A 27898-nucleotide genomic window follows, 5' to 3' on the forward strand; every position below is an offset into this window, starting at 1 on the left:
ATCGGAGGGCTAGAGTACCTGCATCGACGCGCGTCCGCCGTACAGAGTGGAGACACGTATGCGTTGCGCCGCCATTTTGGTTCGCTCGTTCGCCACCGCAGCAAGTCATTGTAACAAAACCGCACCGTAATTATCTTCACAGCGCGGTTTACTGGTGAAGTTTGAACCATCGTATCTGTATCGCGTTGCTACGTCTTGTGGGAAACGAAAAGAACCGCGCGTTGAGCACTTCGACCCAATAGGGGCGGCACGGGATCGTTCAAAGGGTGTCTCCACCCTGTACAGCGGTCTGTTCTCGAGGTTACCTACGGAGGGCATCGGGCCGCTGCCACTGCAGCGCGAGTTCAGCCGTGCGCGGAAGAACTTGCGTACGTGTTTGGCGGCACTTTTGTGGAAAGAAACGGAATGTTGGTAGTTGTGCCTTCAATTGTGGCTACAAAACGAAGCCGTCAGGATTGCAGCCCTTGCAGGGAAGCCGTATGCGGCAGAACGCACGCTGAAAACTGCCGACTGCTATCTGTGCTTGATTTTTTAGAAGTCCCCACGAGCCCTGCTAACACCGCAAGTAGCGTCTGCTACGCGCCGCACTCCCCCCGACCGCTTCGCCGGCTGTCCTCCGATCAACGCCAGCACCGCGGCGCGGCCTCCCTGAGCAGCGTACGAAGCTCTCCCATAGCGTGACGGCGAAGTTTCACGACCAGAAAAGCACTGGCGGACTCTGGTTGTATGTTGTATGGATGTCCAAGTTTCCTTTCCACGTGCAGCTGTAACACGAGTGTCAGTTGCGTATTAGTGCTAAGACTATACTAGCCTAGCAAATTGAATTTCACAATTGTCTGTCAAGTCCAGGGTGTCAGAACGAGACGAAAAACCGGAAACAAAAAACTAAATGAACGATGTTTTTGGCCAAAACAAAAACGAAATGATATTTATTATTTTGTTTAAGTGCGAAACTGAAAAAATTTCGTTTCGGTTTTCAGTTTGAGTGGCTATTTCAGATATTTCATGATTCATTTTCATTTCCGCATAGCAAGGTGGGAGATTGCCGCAGATTTGGTGGTATGAAATTGTCTTTTGCCTTGTGGCACCCTCTCTTCTTCCGCAGGCTTGCTGCCTGCTTTTATACTCTCTCCGACTGGTTGTGTCGATAAGCATAGTGCTAAGCTGCCTGCGTCATTGCCACGTGCATCTGAGTGCGATGCAGACATTGCGGCTTTGTTTTTATTTATTTATTTTGTTTGTCTGTCTTTTTTATTTATTTTTGTTTAGCACAATATCCATTCTTCTAACAACGCTAAGACGATGGAGACTAGGAAAGACCGACAAACACAGGCGCTGTGTTGTTAGAAGAATGCAACCACACCAACTAGCTCGGCTTTCTCATTACTGGTACAATACCCACATTAGTGCTACAGCATTGTCTAGGAGGTGGGGTACATGAATAAATACGAATATTCTAAAATACGATATAAGACCAAGGAAGAGAAAATACCATCTTTAACAGCAGCATACTGACAGGGTGCGCACAGGTCCTTGAAAACCTTGAATACCCTTGAATTCCAGAAGTCTGTTTTCAAGGCCCTTGAAAACCTTGAATTTTTTACAAGTCCTTGAAAAGTCTTGAATTTCTTGAATTCTAGATTTAATTTAGTAATTGTCATCAAGAAAACGGACTTTGTTGCTGAACTTTTGTTCTTGTTTAATCATTCTGAACCGCAGTCAAGAAAACACCGGTTTTTATACCTCTGTAGCCGATTCTGTTAGGCAGCTGGCAACACTGAAGACAACGAGCCGTTTCCATCCCCATCGCTATCGCATCGCTACCTCGCCATCACTCGCTGAGTCATACGGCCGCGTCCGTGCGCTAGTATTCGTCTAATCGTGATTTCAGCGCTTTTTGAACGTGGCTTCTTCGGTTCAGTGAAAGTGATGTGTTGATATGTGAGACAATGCCCGGGAAAAGCAAGTTTCAGACTACGTGGCTCCACCATGACGACTACAAGCAGTGGATTGCACCGGACACAACAAGTCCGCATCGGGCTAAGTGCAAGCTTTGCTGCAAAACCTTTGATGTGACTGCCATGGGTGAATCGGCTTTGAAAAGCCACATGAAAAGTGCGAAGCATATTGCTGCAGTGAATATAACGCAAGGTCGCGTGTTGGACAGCCATCTCACTGCTGTCGCGAGAGAGACAGGGCAGTCCGCTACCACGGCTCCGTTGCCGTCACCAAGCCTAAACGACGCTTGCAAAACGCACGAGCTTGTTACTGACGCTGAAATTATTTGGACTCTGAAAGTCGTCACATCCCACATGTCGTACCGGATGTCATCGCAAGCAGGGGAGTTATTTCAGCGCATGTTCCCGGACAGTGAAGTGGCAAAGGCGTTTTCGTGTGGTGAAAAGAAATGCGCCTATGTGACATGTCATGGTCTGAGGCCTTTCTTTCTCTCAGCTTTGCAGCGAGAGATAGAACAGTGTGAAGTTTTTGTGGTACTTTTCGATGAGTCGGCAAATGACTGTCTCCAAAGCAAGCAAATGGATGTGCACGTGAGGTGTTGGGACTCCGCTCAGAAAGTGACGACGAGGTATTATACCTCCGTTTTTCTGGGGCATTCTACAGCTGATGACATCCAGGAGAAGTTGCTGAGTGCCCTTGAGCCATTGCCCCTTGCAAAAGTTCTTCAGATATCTATGGATGGTCCAAATGTTAATCTGAAGTTCTTTAGGCACATCCAAGTGCACTTGCAACAAAATTACCAGGTTCAATGTGTGGACTTAGGCACTTGCGGGCTTCACACAGTGCACAACGCTTACAGGGCAGGAGTTTCAGCAACTAAATGGGGACTTGATTGCCTGTTGTCTAGTCTGAATGCACTTTTTGAAGATGCCCCAGCACGGAGAGAGGACTTTTCTGCAGTCACCGGCCAGCACACTTTTCCTCTCAAGTTTGTCGCCCACTGGTGGTTAGAGAATGTCCCTGTAATTGAGCGAGCGTTGTTGGTGTGGTCTGACATCAACAAGTACATTGAGGCTGCTAGAAAAAAAGCTGTCAACCTGCCTAAATGTGCCTCGTTTAACAACTTGTTGGAGTTCAGCTGTGATGCTTTGCTCCCAGCAAAGTTGAATTTTGCATTGTGTGTGGCAAATGCACTGAAGCCTTTTTTGGTAGAGTACCAGACAGACAAAGCAATGGCCTTTTTCCTCGCAAGGGATTTAGAGACTGTTCTAAGGAAGCTGTTCACAAAGTTTCTGAAATGTTCAGTCCTGTCTGCCAAAGGAATCGTGGGCCTGCTGAAGGTCGACCTTGAGAATGCTGAGAACCATATTCCACTAGAAAAGGTGGATATAGGCTACAAGGCAGAGCAAATCATCAAGAATTCTCATGCAAGCGCAAAGGATGTGTTTCAGTTCCGGATGGAATGTAAACAGTTCTTGATCTATGCCACAAAGAAGGTTCTAGAGAGAAGCCCCCTGAAGTTTGCATTTGTTAGGGGCCTTTCTTCACTGGACCCAAGACAGATGTGTACAAAGCCAGACGAATGCCTTCCTCTTTTCAGAAAAGTGTTGGATACCCTCATCACTGTGGGTAGAATGGCTGACCACGTTCGAGACACAGTGTTGGCTGAGTACACGGAGCTCCTGCATGAGCAAAAACATAAACTTAGACAATTTGACCAGGGCACTGATAGGCTGGATGAATTCTATGCTGACCTCTTGAAGTTCAATTCAACCTACTCGGAGTTGTGGAGCATTGTGAAACTTCTGCTTGTCCTCAGTCACGGCCAAGCAACAGTTGAACGTGGATTCAGTGTGAACCGGCAGGTGTGCGTAGAGAACTTGAAGGAGCTTTCATACGTGTCGCAACGGGTTGTGTGTGATGCGGTTGAGAAGGCAGGTGGTGTCCTACAAATTCCAATCACTAAGGAACTGAGGATTGCTGTGTCGGCAGCTAGGCAGAGGTACGGAGCATACCTGGAAGCCCAGAAAAAGCAGGACCTTGATGCTTCAAAGCAGAGGAAAAAGCACTGCATAGAGGAAGAGCTTGACGCAATGAAAAGAAAGAAACAAAAGCTGGAAGCCACAATTGATGACCTCGTGGCTTCTGCAGATGCCTATGCGGAAAAAGCAGAGGCAGAAAATGATGTGACACACATTGTCAAGTCAAATAGCCTCAGGAAGACGGCAAAGGACAAGACAGCTGAGCTTCACTCGATCAAGGTCCAAATTCAGCAAAAGCGACTGGAGCTCCCCTGAAGAGGGTGGCTAGGAGGAGCTGCTTAATTTTTTTTTGCTTTGTGCAGTTAATGCTATTTGGGGCAATAGAACAATTTTCTATTGTGTGTGACATGAACAAATCTGCATTGTGATATATGATAAACCTATTCTTATTTTTTCTGTTCAGTGCAAGCAAATTTGCATTGTGAGATTTTTTTCTTTGTGCAATAAATATGTCGGGCCTTTTGAAAGCCTTGTCTGCAGATCTTTGATGTAAAAAAATCACAATAACCTCGCGCAGAGGGCCTTGAAAAATCCTCCCACAGGGGCTTGAAAGTCCTTGAAAACCCTTGAATTTTTCTCTTCGAAACCTGTACGAACCCTGCATACACGACTAGCAGCGCAAACACCAGACTACAGCCGCACACTCAACACAAACAGCTACAAGTCATGTTGCACTTGTACGCGAGTGCTGCCAGAGTGCAGCGGATGAGCAGAAGCAACAGTGTCGGGCAGGGCATTCCTGTCTACAATAGTTTTTAGAAAAAAGACGTTTCCGATGTGGATGTGCGCCATGAATGTTAACCAATCTTCATGCTGTTATCCCTTCATTTAGATTATACGCTGGGGGCTGAGGAGTTTTACAGTGTTTCATGAGACAGACCATTTTAAGATTTCAATGATAACATCACAACTAAACGAACTACACTAAACGAAATAAACGAAACTAGCCGACCGTCTTTTTTTGAACTCCAAAAATTCGGACTTGTGGGATATTTTGCACTTTCCCGAGGAACCGCCAGTTGTCCCATAGGAGTAATGAGTCACAAATTTTTTGGACTGCTCTTTTATTCGGACTATTTTTGTTCCCCTCCAGGTCTGAAAAATCGTTCAGGTACTGTATTAAAGGGGTACTGACATAACTTCGGAGATAGATTGGTGTGAACGCACATACATCATCTGCAAAATATCAGCAGCGAATACAGCCTAGAACATATTTAAAATAAATTTTAAGGTGTGCGAAACGCTACCGAGCAGCCAGCAGAGGACCACGCGCAATCGACATCCCGTGGATATTTTGTAAATAAACAACATCCAAACACGTCACTAGTTTGTGTTTGCCGCTTCCGCCCTGCTGGCGCTTTTCGCCGGCTCGCCCGGCTCGCCGCTCAAATCGGAGGGCCGGAGGGCGGAGCTTCTGCTCTCGAGAACGAACGACCCGATCGTTGGCGGCGGAGGCGCCGTGATTTCGTCAGCTCATCGGGCAGCTGGCCACGACCAAAGTTCTACAGCGATTCCAGGCACTCTGTTTTTATTACTTTTTATTTACATTGGATGCGAAAACGCGCCGGAGACACGAAAAGTGCACTGAGTGAGCCGCACGGTCGCTGTGCAGGCGGCGGCGGCGGCCGCCGCGAAGTGGCGCAGACCGGCGCAGGTAACTCGAGTGATAGCTTGTTACCGCTGCACAAAATTGTACCGGAGTCCCAACCATGGCAGCAAGGAGTTAATGATGCGATGGCGGGTTTCATTAAAAATTGTCATCCGCACCGCTTACGAGAGCGGCAATCGAATATCCGCCGCAGTGCTAAGCTGAACACATCTGTGGGCGGACCTGTAGGCAGACCGGCCGGCTGCTCCCAGCGCGCGTCTTGCCACCCACGGTCTCGAGCGTTGCGCGTCGTTCTTTAGCCGCGGTAGCATTTGCACTCGCAGTGCCTGCGTCACGTCCACGGTCGCCTTTTAATTAAGCGGCTCACGAGATCAGTGTGTGGGGGCATTCGCAGAAACTGCCGGCGATGCGGATTCGACAGTGCTACGGCAGCTCTGCTCTGTGATATCCCTCCGACGGTTACGTGGTCAGCTTTGTTCACACAAAATCCATCGTTTCGCGGCACCCACTGAGACCGAAACTGCGACTGGCCGCATTGAAAATGCCTCTAATTAAACAACCGTTGCACGCTGAAGCAAATGAGGTTTCTACAGGTGATAAGTAGGTCACTAGCTACTTATCGCAACAAAAAAAAAACAAGATGGAAAAGTTTTGTGTCAGTGCCCCTTTAAGCCCTGCCGGATTCTGAATTGCCTCAAAATTATTCAAAGAATTTTAGTTTTCAAGTTCCAGACCAAGGTGGCAAACTCAAGAATTGAGTGTACGCACGCAGCACGGTGCTTTTCTAGAAGCTTGTGGTGTTCACACCTAAAAATTGTATAATTCTCCCGGATGAGGCACCCCAAAACAAGAAGTGCTTGAGGATTTTTTATGACAGCCTTTCAATGAAACTTCGTGGCAGGTTGGGGACTGCCGGCATGTAGTTTTTGGGGGCCAGGGTGGAAAGTTGGAGCGTCATTAATAAGTATTCACTTCATCGTTTTTAACTAATAATATTTTTTAACAATTTCATAAATCTCAATTTTTCTTAAGTGCAAACGTGAACTGTAATGAATCGTTATGAACCATTTTTTTTTTTATTCCGGAGCTGAAACGGAACAGAACTTTTATTTCTGGAATGAAATAGAAACATTTCGTTCCGTCTCCCTGATCAAACCTACCATGCCTTCCAGTTTATGGGTCGCTTGCTGAAATGGGGTGCGCAGTCGAACTGCTGGCCCAGTACCAGGGACAAGGGATGTTATGCGACAGCCAGCCATTAGGGCTTTTAAATCAAATGTCATCAACTGGTGCAGTTAGCTTGATGTATTATGAGTTCAACGTTTCTTGGTATGTGCACAGTGGATGGATGCGACAGCCCGACACTAGGCGTCATGTCACGCTGTGAGGTGCAAGGTCAACCGGAGGCTGCAGTTTGACATTGCTTGGCATGTCACAAGGCTCAAGGTTTAGGCTGCCTTGCATAAGGCCTGAACATAGGCCTGCCAGACAGGGCTGATTGCCCAAGGCCACTAGTCATAGAAACAAAGAGGGGAAAGTAGAGACAGAAGGGTGATGAAAAGGGAGAAATACGCAGCGGCATAACTCGTTGAAAAGTGGTGCTTTTGCATTTTCACGAACACCTAGCATGTTACACACTGACAGAGTAGCACATACAGTAGCCGACCGATTTTTCGGACCTGGAGGGGAACGAAAAATAGTCCGAATAAAATAGCAGTCCAAAGAATCCGTGAGTCATTACTCCTCTAGGACAACTGGCGGTTCCTAGGGAAAGTCCGAAATATCCAGCAAGTATGAATTTACGGAGTCAAAAAAAAAAAAAACAACGGTCGGATACTATACCCGTAAAGGCGCATTGGACAACACTTCAGGACCAGGAACTTATGCTGCTTTTGCACGGTATTTCATAGTTGGAACAACCAAACTGTCCGTAATTTTTGAGTGAGTGCATACATAGAAAGGCGTGTGTCCCAGAGCAACAACAACTTTGGTTTGTGGTGTTACATCTCTGCTGCCTTTTCTCACTTGCATTTTTCCCAGGTCTGGAGCCCCTGCCGGAGTTAACCATGGAAATTATCCTGGAAGATTTTGAGAACCAGGTAGGGATCAGGGTTGGCCACTCCTGTAGGCACTTGCTTAGCAAATAATTGCTATTTTCTAAGCAGAATGAATGTGACTTGTCGCATGAAATCGCAGTGCTAGCCAAACGCATGTTTTATGGGTGCGTTACTTGGCAGTTCCCGCAAAAACACCTGACCTGTTCGAAACTGAAGAAAATTTAGATGTAATTATGGTGGCTTGCTCCATTGGGAGGCTCAGAGGTGCTTGTTACTGTAAGAAACACTCCTGCCTTCCTGCAGTGCTGTCTCACTGATGGTGTCTGGCATTCTTGTTTGCAGTGCTTCGAGAAGCTCCAGAGGGAAATCCAGGCTGAGCAGGGGCTGGGCATTGAGTACGATGAAGATGTGGTGTGCGACGTCTGCCGTTCGGTGGGTTGATCATCACTTCAATTCACATTAGGCTACTGCAAAGTAACATGGTTGGTGATATTTGTAGAGGCTGAACCTTTTTTCGATGATCGATTGCAGCGTGCTTGTGTATTGAAATATGTGGGTTCAGAAAGGAATACGAGGATGGAAATATACAAGTTTGAACAGTGGCCTTCTTTGCCACTGTGTTTTTTGTGATTGTCATCAAGCCCTGACCAAGCCTCTGGGGTGGCCTGTTTGATTCAAAACTTCATTTGTTGTAACTAGTGCGAGGAATCAACCCAAGAGATCTGTATTTATGCGTTAGACAGCGTACAGCAGTTCTGAATATCTTGTTAGGGAGTGCCACGGTGACCTGGTTTCTCAGTATGCTGCTTAACCTGACTTCTGCTGACATTTTGTTTATTATGACGCGGGCACTAGCTTAGTGCCCCTCTCCCAGGAAGTGTGAGTGATAACTAGAGTGCCTGGGAGCCATTTCTGGGGTGAAGGCGGGCGAACAAGCGTTGTTGCTGCTCGCTTCCTCTTCCCTTTCCAGCCGGACTCCGAGGAAGGCAACGAGATGGTGTTCTGTGACCAGTGCAACCTGTGCGTGCACCAGGCCTGCTACGGCATCCAGCGTATCCCCACGGGCTCGTGGGTGTGCCGCACCTGTGCCCTCGGCATCCGGCCCCCCTGCGTCCTCTGCCCCGCACGGGGGGGCGCCATGAAAAGCACTCGGTAAGCACGTCACGGGGGCCTTAGGGCAGGCTGGCAAGCACTGAAGCATGAATTGTCACTAAGCAAAAGATCAACTGCACATTTACCTGCCTGCTGCGGGGCCTGCGATTGGGACACTTGACTGAGTCAGATTAGGACTGTCATCATCATCACCACCAGCCTATCTACGCCCACTGCAGGGCAAAGGCGTCTCCCATTAATCTCCAATTACCCCGGTCCTGTGCTAACTGCGACCAATTTAGCCCCGCAAACTTCTTGATCTCATCTGCCCATCTAACTTTCTGCCGCCCCCTGCCACGCTTGCCTTCTCTAGGGATCCACTCTGTTACCCTTAGTGACCAACGGTTATCTTGCCTTCGCATTACATGCCCTGCCCGCATCCTTTTTCTTCTTCTTAATTTCTACTAATATGTCCTTAACACGCGTTTGTTCCCTGACCCACTCCGCCCTCTTCCTGTCCCTTAATGTTACGCCTATCATCTTCCGTTCCATTGCTCGCTGAGTCGTCCTCTTAGTGAGCCTCCGAATTTCTGCTCCGTAGGTGAGTACCGGTAAGATGCAGCTGTCGTACACTTTCTTCTTCAGGGACAATGGTAGGCTGCCATTCATTATCTGGGAATGCCTGCCGAATGCACTCCACCCCATTCTTATCCTTCTAGTTATCTCTGCCTCATGGTTGGGATCCGGGGTCACAACTTGGCCTAAGTAGGCATATTCACTTACCACTTCCACTGCCTCGCCACCTATCTCAAACTGCTGGGCTGTCCCGAGGTTATTGATCATTACTTTGTGGATTACTTAGGACTGTGGGTGGAAGCATATTACATCCAGAGACGGGGCAATGATTGTGTAAGCGATACGTCGGTGGCACCCATTCGGTTGATGACGTAAAGCATAGATTGTTTTACTTGTTACTGAGTATGCTTGGCTTTTGTTATACATTCAAAAATGCAGTACTGAAGTGAAGGCAATGGAAGTCATGCGAGTACCATCTGTCATCTTTGGCGTGTACTGTTTGCTTCGTGCTAACTCATTGTTTTATTAACAAACCAACAGGCCCAGCAGAAGTTTAGTTACACCGTCCTGATAACTGGCTTATGTGCTGCTGTTTTCCCTGTAGGAGCGGCCAAAAGTGGACCCATGTGAGTTGCGCCCTGTGGGTCCCCGAAGTGAGCATTGGCTGCGTCGAAAAAATGGAGCCCATCACCAAGATCTCCCAGATTCCGGTGGGTGCAAGTGCGCCGACTGGTTAAGTTTTTTTTTTTTTTAAGTGCTGCCAGTGTGTGACTGTGGCCGTTTTGTTTCCTCAGCCTAGTCGCTGGGCCCTGACCTGCTGCCTTTGTCGAGAGCGGATGGGCGCCTGCATTCAGTGTTCCGTAAGTACAGTTTCCCGGAGCTGCTCGCAGGTGGTGTACAAATGGGGGCCATTTGTACAGGGGTGAGACAGCTGCGCATATTGCGCAGATTTGATACAAATTTGTTTTCCTGCGCCAGGCTGCTCCAAAAGCTTGAAAATCGCAAAAATTGCGCCAAACTGCTCCAAAACAGTCTGAGAGCCAAGGATTTTAACGCTGCCGTCAGTTCCAGTGCAGAAAAATGCTTACTGACGGCATAATTTTCCAGGAACTCCAAGGTCATGCTGTTTGTAAAGGTTTAATTGATTGATCATTCCATAAAACAAACCTGCTTAAAATTGTCCCCGAGGTAGTTTTTTTCGAAAGTCACAATGTCGGGTTGCACATGTTTAATTCTGTGCGTTTTTTAAATTTTCCGATTAAAAACCATTGCAAAGTCCTGCAGAAAAAATGCTTAGGTGTACTGAGGCGTCAAACCGCTTGTGCAAGTTGATGAAAAAACGGCAATTTTTGAAGCGCCGTATCTCCGGAACGACATTACTGGGCATCGCCACCTTGGTGTGATGAAGATATGAAAACATGCCCGCCGGGCGAAGCAGTTCCTTGTGGTTCAGGCTAGAGCACTCTTCGCCAATTTCTACCTTGGTTTTAGTTACGGGGGTGGCTGGGTTTACATTTAGTCGTTTGATCGGGGCCTGGAAGGGGCGCGACTCAAAAGACGGGAGCTCATCAAAAACAACATGGCGCTCGCGAATTCGCCGTGTTTCGGCCTTGAGTATGAGGCCGGTACGTGCTTGAAGTGAAATTTCGGACTCATTGCGGTGTTATAAACACTGAGTTATTGATGCCTTTCCCAGCGGACTTGCGAGCGACGGGAATGGGACGATCGACGCTGCAGAAGTGGCGGCGCAGGCTACATCGCCGCGAAATGTTCAAGCAGTCTTCGATAGCGGGACGGGCTATTATTGCACGCTAGTAATAATTGTTCATTTATCTGAAGTGAAATTTATTGCCAAAAGAAGGGAGGTGGATAAACATACCAACGTTACACAGATTACGATCGTAGTGAACATGCACCTTGGGGATTGAAGTGGGAGGGCTGGTGGGGTGCGACGACTGTGACCTCGCTTTGGCCGTGCTCTACACTTGTGCGTAAAGACGAGTCTGCGTGGGATTGCAAAAATAACAATTTTGGCATTCACATGATAATAAAAATGCCTTACAGCCGCTTAGTTTTTCAATTCGATATTATCTATGGAACTCCACCCTATGCATAGAGCCTAAGAATTCAAAAATGGCTAGTAAAAAGGTAGTGCAGTTCGTACCTTGTGATACTCTGGTAGAAAAAAACTTTATTGAAAGGCTGTTTCAGTGTTATGTACGTTCAAAACCAATTAAATAGTGCACTTTTCACTCGTGAGTGGCCAAAATTTTGATTTTTTGGCTCCTAAGGTGATATAATAAATGTCGTTCTTCTGCTCCAAATCAAGGTTCTTCTGCTCCAAAATCGATATTTCGCTGCTCCGAAAACTGCTCCCAAATCTGATTCAGCTGTCTCACCCCTGTTTGTACAGCAGGGCTGCATTATGGCCACACTTTGGCTTTCTTTGCCGAAAGCTTTCCACTTGACAGGCTCTGTCTGACCTTTGCCGAGTATCTCGAGATCTGAAAGCCTGACTGCTTGCTGTGGATGATGCTCAGAGCTACAAGGTGGCTTTCGAAAGCAAGCGGGACTGTGTGAAAAACAACTGCTTGCTGTGGGTGACGTTTAGAGCTATGTGGTTACCTTCGAAGGCAAGTGTGACTAGACTACGCGTTAAAAACAAAGGGGTGAATTCCTCTCTCAGCAGTTGGCCATACCTGCTGATTTGCAGTCCTGTTCCAGGGTGCGAGTGGTAGTAATGTAAATAAACAACAAGTTCTCACTAAGCACAGTCTGTGTGCGGTCAGTCATAAATGCAATTAAACTCGAGTTGTAGTTCAGACGTCTTTCACTGAGTTTTCAGGCAAGGTTGGATTGCTATATTTTTGTAGATATTCTGCACCTAATATTATTATTATTATTATTATTATTATTATTATTATTATTATTATTATTATTATTATTATTATTAGAAGTGGGTTTATGTGAAAGTTCAGGTCTTTAGAGTGCAAACTTCGGTGACACCAGGTTTGTTGCGAGTGGGCAGTACACCCCCTCCCCCTCCCCCCGTTGCAGGTGAAGGCTTGCAAGCGGGCTTACCACGTGACCTGTGCGTTTGAGAACAGCCTCGAGATGAAGGCGATCATCGACGAGAGCCCCAAGGAGGAAGAGGTGAAGCTCAAGTCGTACTGCCCCAAGCACAGCAAGAAGCGAGAGGTGCACCGAAAGGAGGTGTCGTCGGACGACTCGGACAAGAAGGCCAGCTCGGTGGGCCCTTCCCGGGAGGGGGGGCCCCCCCACCACCAGCGCGAGGTGCAGATGACCAGCGAGGAGAGGGACGGCGCTCGGGCGGCCAAGTACGCTCCCTCCACTTCCTTGCCCTCCTCAGAGGAGGGCGTTTAGTGTCGGCACTGGCGAGTGTATGCGCTCGTGTCACCTGCCCGACACTGATGAGACTGCCACAGTGTGCAAGAGGGAATGGCAGAGAGCTGAATACGTGGGGCTTGCTGCCCAGTTCAGGAACCCTATACGCCTCGAGCTTCGCGATCGCTGCGCCGCCTGCCGCCGCTTCTCCGCGGCGTTGACGGGATTTGCGCTGCGTGGCTGATAGGGGCTCGTGCAGTGTGCTGGTTCTGTTTCGCTTCTTTTCGCCTTTCCGCGCCCTAAAAGAACTTGTGATGGTGACGTCTATAGGGAAAGAGTACGTTTAGGTCACTTAAAAATCAGCTGCGCCTTCGTAGAGTACGCGATCGCCTGCAAGAGCTACCCGGGGACGCGGTTCTGCGCGCATCGTCGCTGCTCTTCCGGGCGTCGGCGACGGCAGCAACATATCACCCATGTCACCTCCAAACATCAGGCACAAATGAATTCTACTGTCGCCTCGTTTAGACCTGATACTGGCACAATGAGAGGTTGGCTTCATTTTGCAGCGTGGACAACGAACGCGGCTTCGTTTCGAATATGTACGTCGCAGAAAAATGTGTTTCGGGGATGTGATTACCCAATCCCGGACAATAACTAATGCCTGTTATAATATAAACTGTGCGAAAATGTTAAGTAAATTCCAAGCCTGTGCGTCGTTAAATATGTGCCCACACACGCCATATAGCAAGAATCAAGGCAAGTTAATGAAACCACGGGAAAAAAATGCTGTGCAAGAAACATAATAGCTCTAACAGAAATAAAAAAAAACAGTGCAGCTTCTGACATGCTAAAGACGTTCGTCGAAACTTAAGCCAGGTAGGGTTCACTATAGACCAACATATATACGCGAAATGCACTGCTTTTTCTCGAGACATCGGTGGGGGGTAGGGGAGGGGGACGCTGTGTACAAATTCGGAGCGGAATCAAGCAATGAACGGTTTAGTAATCACGCACACAAATCTCGCTTTCACTTTCCTTTTGTTTTCCTACTTCAACGAAGAGCTGATCGTACTGCGGACGCATTTTTGGAAGTATACAGGGTAGGCTGTTCAACAATTAGAAGCGATGATACGAAAGGTGTCATTGGAAGAATGTGGTATGTGATAAGGCCCTCTGATTTCGGTTTCTGCTTTAGTGTGCAGGCTCCCTGTACCATATGACGATATTTCGAAGAAGCATTTAGTCGCGAACTCGGATTATATTCTAAGCCCGTCTCCGCGCTGCTCGCAGAGGATATATGTAGCAGATTAATGTTTGCGGGCGCTCACCTCACGACAAGCAGACTCTGTCGTGTGCTGATCCCCGAGTATAATTATGCATTGTCCGTCGTACTTTCGTTGAATATTCCCGAAATTAACACAGACTGGCTTGTAAATGGTGGTGATCAATATCTGAGGTATAATATTGGCAAACGTAACTGGCGTGCTGTCAGGTATGAGTGCTCCGCTGATTACGTAAGCGCACAAAACCGATTCAAATCGTAGTGTATAGCCGTAGCATGAACATCTGAGGAACCGGTGGTTACGGAGACACGGCTAGTAAATTCAGGCCAGTGTAACTACAATCCGCTCCATCATACGCCGGTTCCGCGACGCTGGCCTGTGGTACACACCTGGCGCTTATACAGACCGAATATACCACACTAAGATCGCGTCAGAAACATTTACACTCTCGTAAACACACCCAATTTGCGAACAGAGTGACTGCTCCACATAAACATGGATTTAAAACGCCTGCAAACGGTAAATCTCAGTCGTGAAGGGGCCGCAAAAGCAGCGGCGGCACTGGGAAGCGGGGCGCGGGCTCCCGCGGCTGCTTTCGAAACGGGCCGCTAGGGGGATTTCAGTGGCGCCCCTACAGGCCGCGCTCGAGGCGTATACTATACGGTCCATGTGATGCCTAAAGAGAGTGCATGGCGCAGCCAAGTCAGCGTTACCAAGTGCCGTCTTTTGGTGGCAGAGGTGTGCATTAGCCACCTAGAAGGCATGCTTTCGCCATGGCAAAACTTGTTGGATGGTTGGGATTTTTTATAGGGGAGGAAAGCCAGTAAACTACGCAGTGAGGCATGCAGCGACACACGGGACACTTGTGAAAGGTCAGTGCATCGTCAAGCCAGTGGAAGCGTGGTGTCATTTGCTTTTACAATTAAGGCATCCAGCCATATTTATTTCATTTCACGTGGCCATTCTGTCAGTGTTAGTACCACTGCTTGAAACAAGAACTGCCCGTCTGACCTTGGAAATTGGCCCTAAAGGGACCATTAACCCTTTGAGGGTCGAATTTTTTTTGCCAAATGCGACCCCCCAGGGTTTATTTTTTTTATTGCTGATTTAAATTCTTCCGATGAATCTATTTCGAGAAAAAATTATTGTAATTTTTTTAGGGTGACCATAAAGTGACAAAAAAATTGTTTTTGTTGTTACATATATTTGGTTTATTCATGAGTAACACAAGAAAAATTCTAATAAAAACAAGAGTAATAAGCCGGCACCTTTTCAGTGAATCAAAATCAGATAGACATCAGTTTAAAAAGCGGAAAGCGCCCGGAGGACGATTCCGAAACCAGCCACTACGCGTGCGCGGCCGAATGCGGGAGTGATAGACGGCACACCGCCAATAAATTACAAAAAAAAAAAGGAGAAAAGATCAGCCGGATGCAGGAGTGATAGACGGCACACCGCCAATAAAATACAAAAAAAAAAGGAGAAAAGAGCCTCATCAGTTTTGCAGGCAACCTTGGTCTGTGGCACGTGCAAGAATTGAGAGGCGTCCGGGCGCCCAGTGGGCGATACCCAGCGCACCCCCTCGTTAGCGGATGCGCAAGTGATAGCCGGCGCGCCGCTGAAGTAAATCATAAAAAATAAAGAGAAGAGCCATCGGCGCAAGAAAAAAATTTGATGTATTTCCGAAGTGTGGCAGCACAATCCAAGCAAGAGAAGTTGGTGAAAAAAGCGCGCTTTTTAAAAATACAAGCAATGCCGTACATGTACGTCATTGAACATTTTGAAAGTGTTTGTCGATGCCGTAACTGTGTGGCCGTGACCCTGTTGGTTTCTGCATCCCTCATACTTGTTAAACCAGCACTTGCTGACTATGTAAAGAAAGCATGCACTTGTGTTCTGCTGAAGCTGGCTAACAAATCATGAGTGCAAATAAACTCAATATATATTCACGAGGTAAAATGCTCTGTGCAGCATTACTTCTTAAAAGAAGTGGCTACTCTATGTTTCATGATACTGTAACTGCCACGTGTACAGTGCACGGAAAAGAAAATGGTAACAGCATTTGTTGGTGTTAGTTGCTGTATTTGTTCAGGCGCATGCACTGGAGCAGTGTTTGCTCCTCTGTTTAATGCCCTGCCCACTGGTAAAACAAAACACACCAGGACAGGTGACAAGTGCTGTGGTCAGGTGCTTTTTGCCTTTTAGAAAATAATTGGCGGTGTTGGCCTCTGTGGAGCTTGCTGTTACAATCCTACCAAATAAATAAATAAATACAGTGGCTGCTGCAAGCGATGAAAAAACACAATGAATTGGAAAAATTCATGGTGCTGATATAGTGAAGTTGAAGAGGATAAATCACAAAAAAGGTCCAGCGGGGTTAGAACAAGATTAGAGGTTAGCGCAGTAAGGTTCAGCATAGAAGCAATGGTTACAAAGGTTCCTTATTGTCCACAATCTCTGTGCACCCTAATGATAGACCTCAAGGCTCCTTTATTTGTTATTTTAATGCCATAAATGAATGCTTCACACCCTTAGGTTTCATGTGCCAAGTCCTGTCAGCATGATGATGCGTCCGAGCAATGCAATGCTTTTATGCCACGCTAGGCCCCGATGGTCTCTGTCCTATGTTCTCTTGTAATTTGTCAATAAGGATGGAAAGCAGCAAAGAAACTGTTGGGCTCTCGGGGCTTCCGGCACCATTGGAACAATCGCTGGAGCAGACGACATGGAGAGTAGAACTGATAGTCCATCGAGCAGCAAGAGCAGGCGCCGCTCACAAAGACATGTTGGCTCACTTCTCAATCTTCCTCCATGGTTGTAAGCAGTAACGTGGTCAGGCAGCATTGCAATAAGCCATGTAGTATTTTGCCGCAGGAGCATATGATAGAGCTGTGGTGCCAAGAATGTAAGGTGCTGTACCGAATGTTCTGTAACCATTGGTATGAGTGGATTTGGTGTGTTTCATGCTCCTGCTTTAGTTTGGCTGTGAAAGCATAACCGCCCGTGTGCACAAGATTTCGGAGCACGTTAAAGATCCCCAGGTGGTCAAAATTAATCTGGAGCCGTCCACTACAGCGCGCCTCATCGCCTACGTTGCATTGGCGCATTAAACCCTACAATCAATCAATCAACATTGCTTTTGTGGTTATGTTGAAAAATCAGTCAATCAACATTGCTTTTGTAGTTATGTTGAAAAAGTATTCTTTTCTTTTTTAACCCGTGTTTATGGGGATTTGCGGCATGTTCGTACTGATCACACCTAGTAGTTTGGATGACTATTTAGGAGATCTTTTCTCGAGTATAAAAGCTGTGCTGAATGTCACTTTGGAAGTAATGGGGCAGCACTTGCGTGTCACATTTTAGCTGCAGAGTCTTTTCTGGGCCCCTGGAGTCACAGCTTTGTTCTTGTTTCCAGAATCCAGGCCATTGAGTCCGAGTTCTACAAACACGTGAGCGTCAAGGAGACGGCAGAGGCGGTGCCGGCAGACCCAGTCATTGTGGACTTTGTCTTCAACTACTGGACGTTAAAGCGCAAGGTGCGTGTCCTTGGTGCTCCGCTTTCCTCCAAGGCCTAGTGATTGTTTGAGTTACCAGGGGCCATAGCATACAGCTCTGCTTCATTTGGCGGAGTGAGTCTGCATTGTCCCTTAACTGTCCACTTGCTATCGGGAAACAATGCTGCCACGGAAGAAAAATTTAGGCGTCGAGGGGCACATTTCAAACCACCAGCTCCCTTTTCCACAATTTGTGACGTACTCGGCATTGTCACCACATCGTTGCCTTTGCTCAAGTTTTACGAAGCAGCTTTTAATTGCCTTCTCGATGGCAAAAAATACCTATTTTGAATTTTGGCTACGGTTCATTCATTTTGAAAGCCCACAGTCCTTTAATTTAATTTGCAATTGCTTGTAATGGTGTCAGGCACTGTGTGCATTGCTATGGGAAGTGCCAGAAAGTACCCAGAACATTGCCATTCCATTTTCTGTTTTCCAAATTATTTTAATTCAGTTCAGTATGCACCGAAGTTTGCATTTTGTCATTCTGACGTGATGAGCTGTTAGTCCTATAAGAGCTTTGTTTTTGTCTTTATGGTCCATGTAAGTTTGCTGTGTTAGTCTTAAATAACGTCTGTGGGTTCAATTTATTCTAAATTAAAATTTGTATCTGCCTGTTAACAAAAAAAAGGGCACTTGGCTTACTAGGTCTTGTGCACAGACAAAGGGCTGTTAGATTAGAGTAGGTTTCGCACTCTCATGCTGTCCAAGATGCAAACAGATAGATCTTCCAGTAAAATGACCAGCACAAAAGGCAAGTACAACAGAGATGAGAGGGCACAACGTAGGTGCTGTCGTGTCTTGTCCGGTGCCCTCTCATGTCCTTGTCTTTTACGCTATGCATTTTAGTCAAAGATGAGTCACCAACAAGCCCAGTCTTCCACTGTATAAGTGCGTTTACATGAATGCGACAGCAGTGTCGGTTTGTCGAATCGGGCAAATGCGACGCGTTTGCGTTTACATGCATGCACATTGGAGACTAGCGCCGCCCTGTGTCATATGTGGGATTTGGGGGGGTCGCATTTCCGGCGTTACCAGTTTTCCGTAGCCGGCAAGTTGCTCGTGTTCGTTTTGGCGTCTATCACGGCTGAAGCGAAACTGCGGCGCGTTCCCCGATCCACCCGACCAATTACGACGAACGCTGAGCTAAATTTGTACATTCCGCGCGTTGTTCGCAAGAAATGGATACAGCAGAAAATCATGAAGCGTTTATTGCCCTCAGAAACGGTCCGCGCGCATGCCAGCCGCGACTGCCCGCACGGCCCACAAAGCCGCTCGAACTGGCGCAGAACACGACAGCAACAGCTAGTCGCCACTCTTCCAAATCAATCTGATCGCGAAAAAGAAGTTCTACATGCGAGAAAGTAGATGCTTGTGTGGTGAAAAAGTGTGCTATAGATTGTTATCAGCGCTGAATTTAAGGGGGGACGTGGCTTTCAAAATCAACTTTTTTATTTCTTAGTGGATTTTGATGAAAATTGGCCCAGCAACTGGAAATGCTTCCGTGATAGCACCACGAAAATTTCAAAGTAATATTTTGAAAACTTTTTTTTTATTAAATTTTCCTTCTGTTCCTCTTGTACCAAGCTTGAGCTGCTCATAAAACATGAAAGTGCTTTGCATTCCCAAATGAATGGACGAGGTCGTGACAGTTTTAGAATTTTTTTTACTACACAGTGTTCTTTTTTTAGTTTTCATTTTTTTAGAGGTTAATGTGCAACAGGCATGTTGACTGTGAGTTACTACAGTGTAGACCATTTATAACGTAACCGCTTATAGTGCGGGATTGGATATAACGCGGGTTTTTGTGACCACCGGTTTGCCTCCCATAGAACTCAATGCATAAGCGTACCACTTAAGGTGGGACGTGGCTTTCAAAATCAACTTTTTTATTTCTTTGTGGATTTTGATGAAAATTGGCACAGCAACTGGACATGCTTCTGTGATAACACAATAAAAATTTCAAGATAATATTTTGATAACTTTTTTATTTATTAAATTTTCTTTCTGTTCCGCTTGTACCGAGCTTGAGCGACTTATAAAACACGATAGAAAACTTGTTCGAAGTGCTTTACATTCCCAAATGAATGGGCGAGGTCGTGACAGTTTCAGAATTTTTTTTTTACAAAACAATATTTTTTAGTTTTCATTTTTTTAGAGGTTAATGTGCAACAGGCATGTCGACTGTGAACGACTATTTGAATAAAAAAGTCACAAAAAACAAATCTGGAAAACCAAAAGTGTCACGACCTGAACTGTTCATCAAGGAATGTAATGCAAGAAACGGAATCAAAATAGACCCAGTGGTCACGAAGAAATCCCTGGTACAAGCGACATAGGTGGCATAAAAAACTGTTTTGAGAAAACGGCTTCCGAAGTTGCAACTTAGGTTTCACTTATCAAAAGTCGCCACGGTTGCAGCCTTTCATGTCCTTTTGAACATGGGGCTTCTGGAAGGCCTTGCCTTGAAATTGGAGTGCCTTTTACAGCCTTTCTCTTTCCAGAAAACATCATTTTCAGCTCCTCCGTGAAGAGTACATACCCCCTTTGCAAACCAAACGGAGGGGAAGATGTGTTTCAATGGGCTTTCAATGCAAAGTAGGTTAGCTGGTTGGCTGTATCGCACTGGACAACCTCCTTTTGCAGTGTTGTCACCATGGCAACAAGTTAAGCATTTTTTTTTACTTAAATTTGAACATTTTTGGCTTTTTTTGTGTTTTATCTTGCCTGGCACAGCAACTTAGTACTCATACGTGCAGGTGTTCATTGCCAAAAGTTTGCATACCACAAGGATGAAAATGAGCTACTTTGAAGCTTGGTAGAGTATTCTGCATAACTCCCAACTTCAATGCAAGAGCATATTTTTTTACTACTTTTGACATTCAAGGCATCCAATATTTCTCGAAACACAGCCAGTATGCCCTAAGCAATGGTATCAATAATTTCCCTAAAAAAATCACTGTTAAATGCTGCCACAGTAACGTACATTTTTAACGCAGAGAGCATATTTTTATTCTTATATTACTAACTCAAACCTGTTTGCATGAAAATTACAAGTGCACGGGAAACGAAGCGCAAGAAAGGCGATACGGCTCGCGCGCATCGCAGCGCACGCTTACCGCGACATATCGAACTTTGATTATACCTGATATGGCTGGTCAGGTCGCTTTTAAGATTAAATCTAACGTCGCAGGCGTTAATTACAACTACTGGCGTTCAATCGTAACCGGTTGCCCAGTCATGTGATGCTCCAATGCACGTCGGCTATGCCGTGCGCGCCGCAGCGTTTGACGCGTCGACCGTTCCTTTCTCAAGGCTAGCGAGCCCACAGTCAAAACACAGCAATAACTAAGCGTGTAAACATCGCAAATCTGACTAAAAGTTCACTTCACGAACCGCTATCGCAAGCGCGCACACCGCGTCACCCTCCAAGGTCTGGCGACGGTAGAGTCACGCGCACCACGAAGCGTTCGATGACCTCCGCCTTTCGAGCCACACAACTTCCCGTAATCTGGCTCGTTATCTCTGGCATTCCCATCGCGATAACGTGCGTGTTGAATACCACAGATTGAACAGAAACTCGGCCGAGCGAAGCGGCGAAACTGAACTCAATCCGCTCGCTACGCAGCTCAGTCGGCCGCCATCTTGCGTTGCGCGCGCGACATCCAATCAGGAGGGTCGTTGTTCTGCGCCCGACCGGAGGACCAATAGCGCTTCAGCATCTATTTCTAGCTTCGTTTGTACGTCGTTTCTTTTCTGCCGTTTGTGCGTTTGTGAATGAACGAAGATACAAGAGACGAGCGGAACCGGAAAGACGATTGCTCGGCCGATCTAACCATATCAAAATGGCCGCGCCCGGTGGCACCGTTGCGGAGATAGAGCGCTCCGAAAATTGCCGTTTTTTCGCCCTTTTGCGCTGATAGTTTGTCACCGCGCCTGACAAAAGTATTTTTTTATGCCACTTTGCGACGCTTTTCAGCGTAAAAACTTTGTTGACGCACAGAATAGGAAACATAGAAGCCGAATATGTGGCTTTCAAAAAAACGATGTTTTGGTCATTTTTCCAAAGTTTAAAGCCGCGTCCCCCCTTAAAGGGACACTGAAGGGATTTGTAAACAATGCGGGATTACGAGCGCAAATTGTAGTCTGGAGTCCCTAGGCCCTGCTTCGACCACTCTGAGCGCGTTTACGCGAATTTATTTAGTAGAAAAATCAATTCGAAAATGCTGTCCTCCTCTCTGCACTCTCGCCCATTTTCTTTGGCGTTTTCGTGTGACGTCAGCAGGAGAGGAGCTGGAAAATTGGCTGCGCTACTGCACGGCTCGCCGACCTTCCGCGACTGAGGCCCAACGTTTAGTCCGCCGGCCGTCGACGGGTCATGCAATTCACTCGATCAGTTGAAACTAAGCCACAACACGTTTGTGAATGGAAGAATGTGCCTTTCTTTACTTCGTTAGTTTGTACTCTGTATCTAGCTCCAAGTCAAGGTCGCTTCCCACAAGCGCTGCACAAGCGCACATGCGACGCTTCGCTGACTGGTACGCCAGTAGGAAAATATAAGGCCTCTTGAAGGAGTAGAAGAGTCAGCGAAGTCAATATAGGTACTAAGGAAATACAATCAACTGATATTTTTACCGTAAAGCGTAAACTAGGGTGCGGGATGCACTTTTTTGCGCTGGGCGAACAAGCACAGCGGTCAGCAGCACGACTACGCATCTGCGAACGCTTTTCCGTCTAAGAAATGCAATTGCTAGACGTGAGCTATTGTGGAAACTCGGGGGACGCTTACTGCACGAGCGCAATACAAGAAATAGTCACCTAAGCTGCTTGAAATACTAAAACTAAATAAAAGTGTAAACTGGTCATACATTATATACCTTATATTTCCGGCGTCGGCAGCGCTCTCGTCCGTGGCCGTGTGGTGTGGAGCGCTAAGTATATCATCGCAAGTGTTTTGCCCGTCACAAGTTCGAATCCCCGAGCTTTTTATATATATATATATATATATATATATATTTATTTATATATATATATATTTATAAGGTAACTTTTTTGTTTTTCGCCGATGTTTTCGTTCACCTTTTTTCGGGCCGCAACGTTCACTGCTCCACGAACTAGTCCGCAGAACTCGCGCAGCCTGGCACTGGCGCGCTAGCGAGTTCTCGTTGGCGTGCTGTTGCCATAAGCACTGACTGCTTGCAGGCAGTGGGCACAGGCCAGAATCAACAGACCCTTGGCCTGGTGCGAACACGCTTTTTACGATACAGGCATGAGTGAGGCAAGCTCCAAATATGGGGAAAAAGCGCATGCATTTGTGCGTCTGCGGGGACGCGGAGGGCGTGCATGCACTGCGTAGGCCTCGGCTAGTGAATGCTACGATTCCAAGCTGCCTGGGAGGCTTATCTTATGCATCTTACAGCCGACAACATGGCAGAAGCGCGGTACCACGATTACTGGGATATTGAGAATGCCCATCCAACAACGCCATCGGATGTTGTGGGCTAACGTACGGGATAGCAGAGGACCCCGGCTAGCTGCGGAATCCGAAGACTCACGCACGGGTTCGAGTACTCATGCGGTAGACAGGCTCCGGCAATCCAAAACGAGGCTTTATTGCCTGGCAGATACAGTGCATACACCAGACAACACGACTATCGCTCGCGGGGAGACAGTGGCTCCTGTCGCTCGCTCAAGCCGCTGGGCTCAGACCTCGGTATCCGTCATCACGGCCGCGGGAGCAGGGAAGGCATCCCGAGGCGACCGATCAGGGCAGAATCTCTCGGCAGAGTCCCTGCGGCACGCTCTCGCGGGCCGCTCATCAGCTTGGGTGGAGGAGAGGAGGTCTCCTCCGGCGATCGAGAAGAGGGCAGTGAGGGAGAAGGCGACGAACCGGTCGTCCCTCCCCCTCGCCCCCCGCACACGTTCGCGGCGAGCCGGTTCGGCGCGTGGCGCGGAGTCGTGAAGAGAGCACGACCTACGTGACGCGCCGGCTACCCAAAATGGCGGCTACCAGCTCGCCCCAACACGTGTGCGGACAAGGCATGGGGGCACATGGATCCCCACAATGTCAAACATGTTGTTTTACAGAACCGAAACCGAAACTTGTTTGATTGCTAACCTTGGGCATCGTCCAATCACGGTGCCCCCTCCTCCCAACGTCACAGCTTAGTTGGTGCGGCCGCCACAAACCGTGCATGGTAGTTTTTCTTCTTTCGCGCTTTGTAAAATAATTACCCATTTGTCAACCGGATAAACGATGAAAGGTGTGCTAATTTGAGCCAGTCTACGCAGTGCAAGCAAAAACGGGAGCTTGACAAATTCACTTCAGTGTCCCTTTAAGTTGTGTGTTCAACCCCAAACTTGTAGGTCTGAATGACTTGGTGCTTTCTGGTGGGGAAAAAAGAAAACTCACCTGTGGTGGTGTGGTTTTTTTTTTGGGTGCTTGGCAGGCGAACCACGACAAGCCCCTGCTGACGCCCCTGAAGGAGGAGACTGATCGGCTGGACAAGCTGGAGGAGAACAGCCTGTACTCGCGCGTCAAGATGTTTGTGCACCTCAGGCAGGACCTGGAACGGGTACTGCGACCATTCTTTGTTTGCCCGCCCTCTTGGCATGGTTGCCTCGCACCTTGGCCTGCCCTGTCTCCCCTGTCACTTCCCTGCCCCGTGCTCGGTTCCAGGTGTAGGCAGGGCCCGTTGTAGTGGTTGTTTTCGCTTCTGCCTCCTTTTGGCTCTCTTGCTCTGCCACACGGTTGCTGCTGCTGCTGCAGTGGCTGCGCTCATGCTCCCCCCCGCACTCGCCTGGTAGGTGGCATGCGGCTTGGCTTCTTCTGCATGCCTTCTTTGGAATTGTTTCTGCCACATGCTCCGCTGTCTCTTCCTTGTTGGAACCATATGATTGGCCAGTGTACTGCCTTGTCCATTTGCAGACGGGGAAAGTGCTGCTGTAATCTGAGAGTTTTGCAGCTTAAGTGCCATCATTCTATAGCATAGCTACTTTTTCTTTGTTTGTCACACATGTAAATTTCTGTAGTTGTCACTTTGGCTGCTGGATTTAGACTTTGCTATAATAAGCAAGCATGTAAACAGTACTTGTTTTGAAAAAAGTGCTAAGTGTGACAAAAGCATGTTTTCAGCAGTCTAGGCGAGGCGAAGTGTTGGTGGTAAACTTGCCCCATCTGTTTCTCAGGTGCGCAACCTCTGCTACATGGTGTCACGGCGAGAGAAGATTGCCAAGTCCTTCATCAAGGTCAAGGAGGACATCTTCGAACACCAGGTGGCAATGCTGAAGCCCGGAGCTCCCCGCCTAAGTGACCGAGACCGGGAAGCGGTGATCCTTGCGGGCCAGAGCGAGCACATCTACGACCGGCTGGCCTCGCACGACCCCACGGGCCCCAAGCCCTGCCTGCGGCTGCTGCTGGAGGCACTCGAGGGCCGGGAAGTGGCCAACCTGTATGGCTTAATCAAGAAGCCACCCAGCACACCCACCAGGCTCCCAAACCCTTACGCCAAGCAGTACGTGAACGGGCTGCGCTCACGCAGGCTCTCCCTCATGGGCGGGGAGTCCGAGGGCTCGCTTGCGCCGGACGACGACAGCCAGGGCACTGCCGAGTCGACCAACGCTGTGCGTGGTACGCCGCTGGAGACGCTCTGCGAAGAGCCGGCCGAGGACGGGCCAGCGGTAGGACAGGCACCGTTGGGCAGTGGGCAGCCTGCACAGGAGGGCTCGTTGAGAGCAGGCCAGCAGTTCGAACCTGCGGAGAATGCCAGTTCACCCAAGCAGGAAGCCAGAAAGGATGACCACGGCAGTGGTGAGGGCAGGATATCCACTCGGAGTAGAAAGCACGAAGTTGCCACCGATGCGATCAAAGGTGCATCCAGTGAGGGTGCGAGACGACAGGGGCTGGATGACGCCGAACGTAAAGCACAGACCAGAAGTCGAAGGCTTGGATCAGTCGAGTCGTTGAAAGGCACCTGCAGAGGGGAGGCAAGAAAGGACGATGTGGGCGACGCAAGTAGCAGGACACCGACACGGAGCCGAAGGTCGGAAGCGGATGAATTCGTAAAAAGCCCATCACTGGGTGAGAGGAAAAGCGAACTTGTGGATGCTGGGAATGGCACGTCATTCGCCAGCCAGGGGCTGGACACTGCAGAGCCTATGCAAAACAGTGAAGCGAAGAAAAGTGAACAGAAGGAACCGGGGAGAGAGACTCCGACACGCAATCGGAAGTGCGATACAACCAATAGTCCCTGCGGGTCTAGGAAAGCTGAGCCTCAACGAGAGCAAGTCGAAAGAGAAAGCAAAGCCTTGTACAGAAGCCGAAGGCACGAGTGCAAAGTGGAGGATCCTGAAGAGCAAGTCAAAGCTGTGCTTAGGTGGGAAGCCAAGCGAGAAGCTTCTAGAGAGCCAGAGAGCAGGAGCTCCAGCAGGAGCCGGAGGTTGGACACAAAGTCTGAGCCACCGGGGGAAGCAGTGAAGACACCTAGGTCCAAAGCAGGGTCTGATGAGATTGTGGATATGGAATACAAGCCATTGTCTGCTAGAGGCCGGCAGATGGATCTTGGGGCAGAGGTGGCAGAGGAAGAAGTGAAAAGCCCTTCCAGGAATGACGCCCGAAAAGCTCAATCTCTGGAAACAGAGTGTAGGATGAGCAGTCGTAGTCGGCGGGCTGAAGCAAGGATGGACGGGAGCAACGATCGAAGTGGGAGCGAAACGAGCAAAGAAGTGAGAAAAAATTCGGAGCTGGAAAATCGGATTCGCACTACGCGCCAGTCCGAAGCAAGAAGCGATGTCCTGCAGGCAGTGAAAGAGGGCTCTGAGAATCGGAATGCAGCAGGCGAGGCTGAGGATGAGAGTGGCCGAAGTCGGCGGCTGCGCAATCGCAGGGCCGGTTCCATCGAGCGGAGGGAGGTTGTTGGGCAGTCGAACGCCTTGGCTGCCACCTGCGAGATTCCTGAAGAACTCAGTGATGTGGCCCGCTGCACGCGAAGCAGCACCATGCAGAGGCAGGAGGATGGCAGGGGCCTCGGGGACAGCGCGCCGCAGGGGCCCGCGGAAGGCTGGCCCGCGGGCGAGAGCAAGCGCTCGTCGGACGAGAACGTGCCCCACAGGTCGGAGCGGCGGGAGCGGCGCGACAGCGTCCCGTGCGTGGCCATGCTCCCCGAGGCCCTGTCGCCTCCGCGCGCCTCCTCGCTGAGTGGCTACAGGATTCCCAAGAGAGCCAAGGCGCCCAACGGGCTGCTGGATGACTGCCGGGGGAGCTCCCCAGTGTCGCCTCTGCACGAGGTGCCCAGCCACTGCTACTCGGACGGCTACACTAGGGGGCGCTCACACGTGGCCAACCTCCGCCGGTCCGCCAGTTACGTGGAGCGGTGGAAGCATGACCTGGACTTTGCCACTGCGGCCAGCTCGGAGGTCAAGGAGAACGGGAGCCGTTACTCGATGCGGTACAGGCCCAAGTGCGGCGTGGACAGTTAGCCGCTGCCACCAGTCACGGCTGCGTGTAGCCCTGTACGCGCTGCACATGTACGATAACATTTTCGTCTTGTGTACATACTCATTCCTCATACGTTGTGCACACACGCATTTTAGCCCCCGGTCTTCGTTTTGCATCAGGGAACTGTTAACCTCCGGGTTGGCCCTTGTTTTGGCTCCCTGCCATGTCCCCGGCTCCTACCCACTGAGGAGACAAGGATGTGGGGAGCCTATCTGGTTATTTTAACACAGACTTTTTCAAACATTTGGCACTTCAAGCAGTTTTGCCGTTCGAAATTTGGCAGCCACAGCTTTAAAGGAAACGGAAGGCTAAATGGTTGTACAGTTTTACCTCCCAGTGATGGATTTTAAGCATCTGTAAATATGCCAGTTGTACAGTGTTTTAGTGTTGTTTATAATAAATTGGCCATGTGCTGACAAGTAGCGTCTTGCGTTGTGAATCTTTTTACGCATGACTGGAACGCAGCATGGGCTGTCTCAAATGAGTTACCACAGATGGGGGTGGGGCTCGCAAAGCCTTTACAGTATCCACTAGTGACTTTGCGATAAGATAGTTGGCGATGGTAAGTGAAAGGAGGCACTCAGTGTCATCCTAGCGCTTTACATTCAACAACTGTGAATAGTTAGTTCAGTGTAAGGGGCCTGCCTGCAAAACAATTCAAGGCCATTCCACCTTGTAAAGGTGGAGGAGCAGCAAAAATAGCTCCTTGGGGGGGGGGGGGGTGTACATATCTATTTGTGCAGAGCAGTTTAGTTACGCATCCTGGAACATCCAGCACACTTTTAACATTACCACCACAGCATTTTCATAACAGGTAGACAGCAACACGTGTGTTGAGCATTCAAGCTTTGCGGCTTCTTGAACATTACTGATCACCATCAAATC

General features: G+C 48.5%; 2 protein-coding genes across 2 annotated transcripts in view; both read left to right on the forward strand.

Moving 5' to 3' along the window:
• The window catches only part of LOC144174059 (uncharacterized), a 41938-nt gene extending 14502 nt beyond the window's left edge, over positions 1-27436 (forward strand). Inside the window, exons 8-16 of the mRNA XM_077702478.1 lie at positions 7651-7709; positions 8010-8099; positions 8638-8819; positions 9940-10045; positions 10130-10195; positions 12393-12673; positions 17379-17499; positions 23967-24092; positions 24706-27436. Coding sequence (XP_077558604.1) covers positions 7651-7709; positions 8010-8099; positions 8638-8819; positions 9940-10045; positions 10130-10195; positions 12393-12673; positions 17379-17499; positions 23967-24092; positions 24706-26994 — 3320 coding nt within the window. The 3' untranslated portion in view covers positions 26995-27436. The remainder of the gene's footprint in view (positions 1-7650; positions 7710-8009; positions 8100-8637; positions 8820-9939; positions 10046-10129; positions 10196-12392; positions 12674-17378; positions 17500-23966; positions 24093-24705) is intronic.
• Positions 2130-4468, forward strand: LOC144174061 (uncharacterized). The gene has a single exon (XM_077702480.1). It carries the CDS (start codon positions 2313-2315, stop codon positions 4254-4256), a length of 1944 nt encoding a protein of 647 aa, XP_077558606.1. The 5' UTR covers positions 2130-2312; the 3' UTR covers positions 4257-4468.
• Positions 27437-27898: the final 462 nt, after the last annotated feature.

The sequence above is a fragment of the Haemaphysalis longicornis genome, unplaced genomic scaffold (assembly GCF_048455015.1).
Source record: "Haemaphysalis longicornis isolate Haplotype H1 unplaced genomic scaffold, Haemaphysalis longicornis Haplotype H1 scaffold_3, whole genome shotgun sequence".
Taxonomy (NCBI): Eukaryota; Metazoa; Arthropoda; class Arachnida; order Ixodida; family Ixodidae; genus Haemaphysalis; species Haemaphysalis longicornis.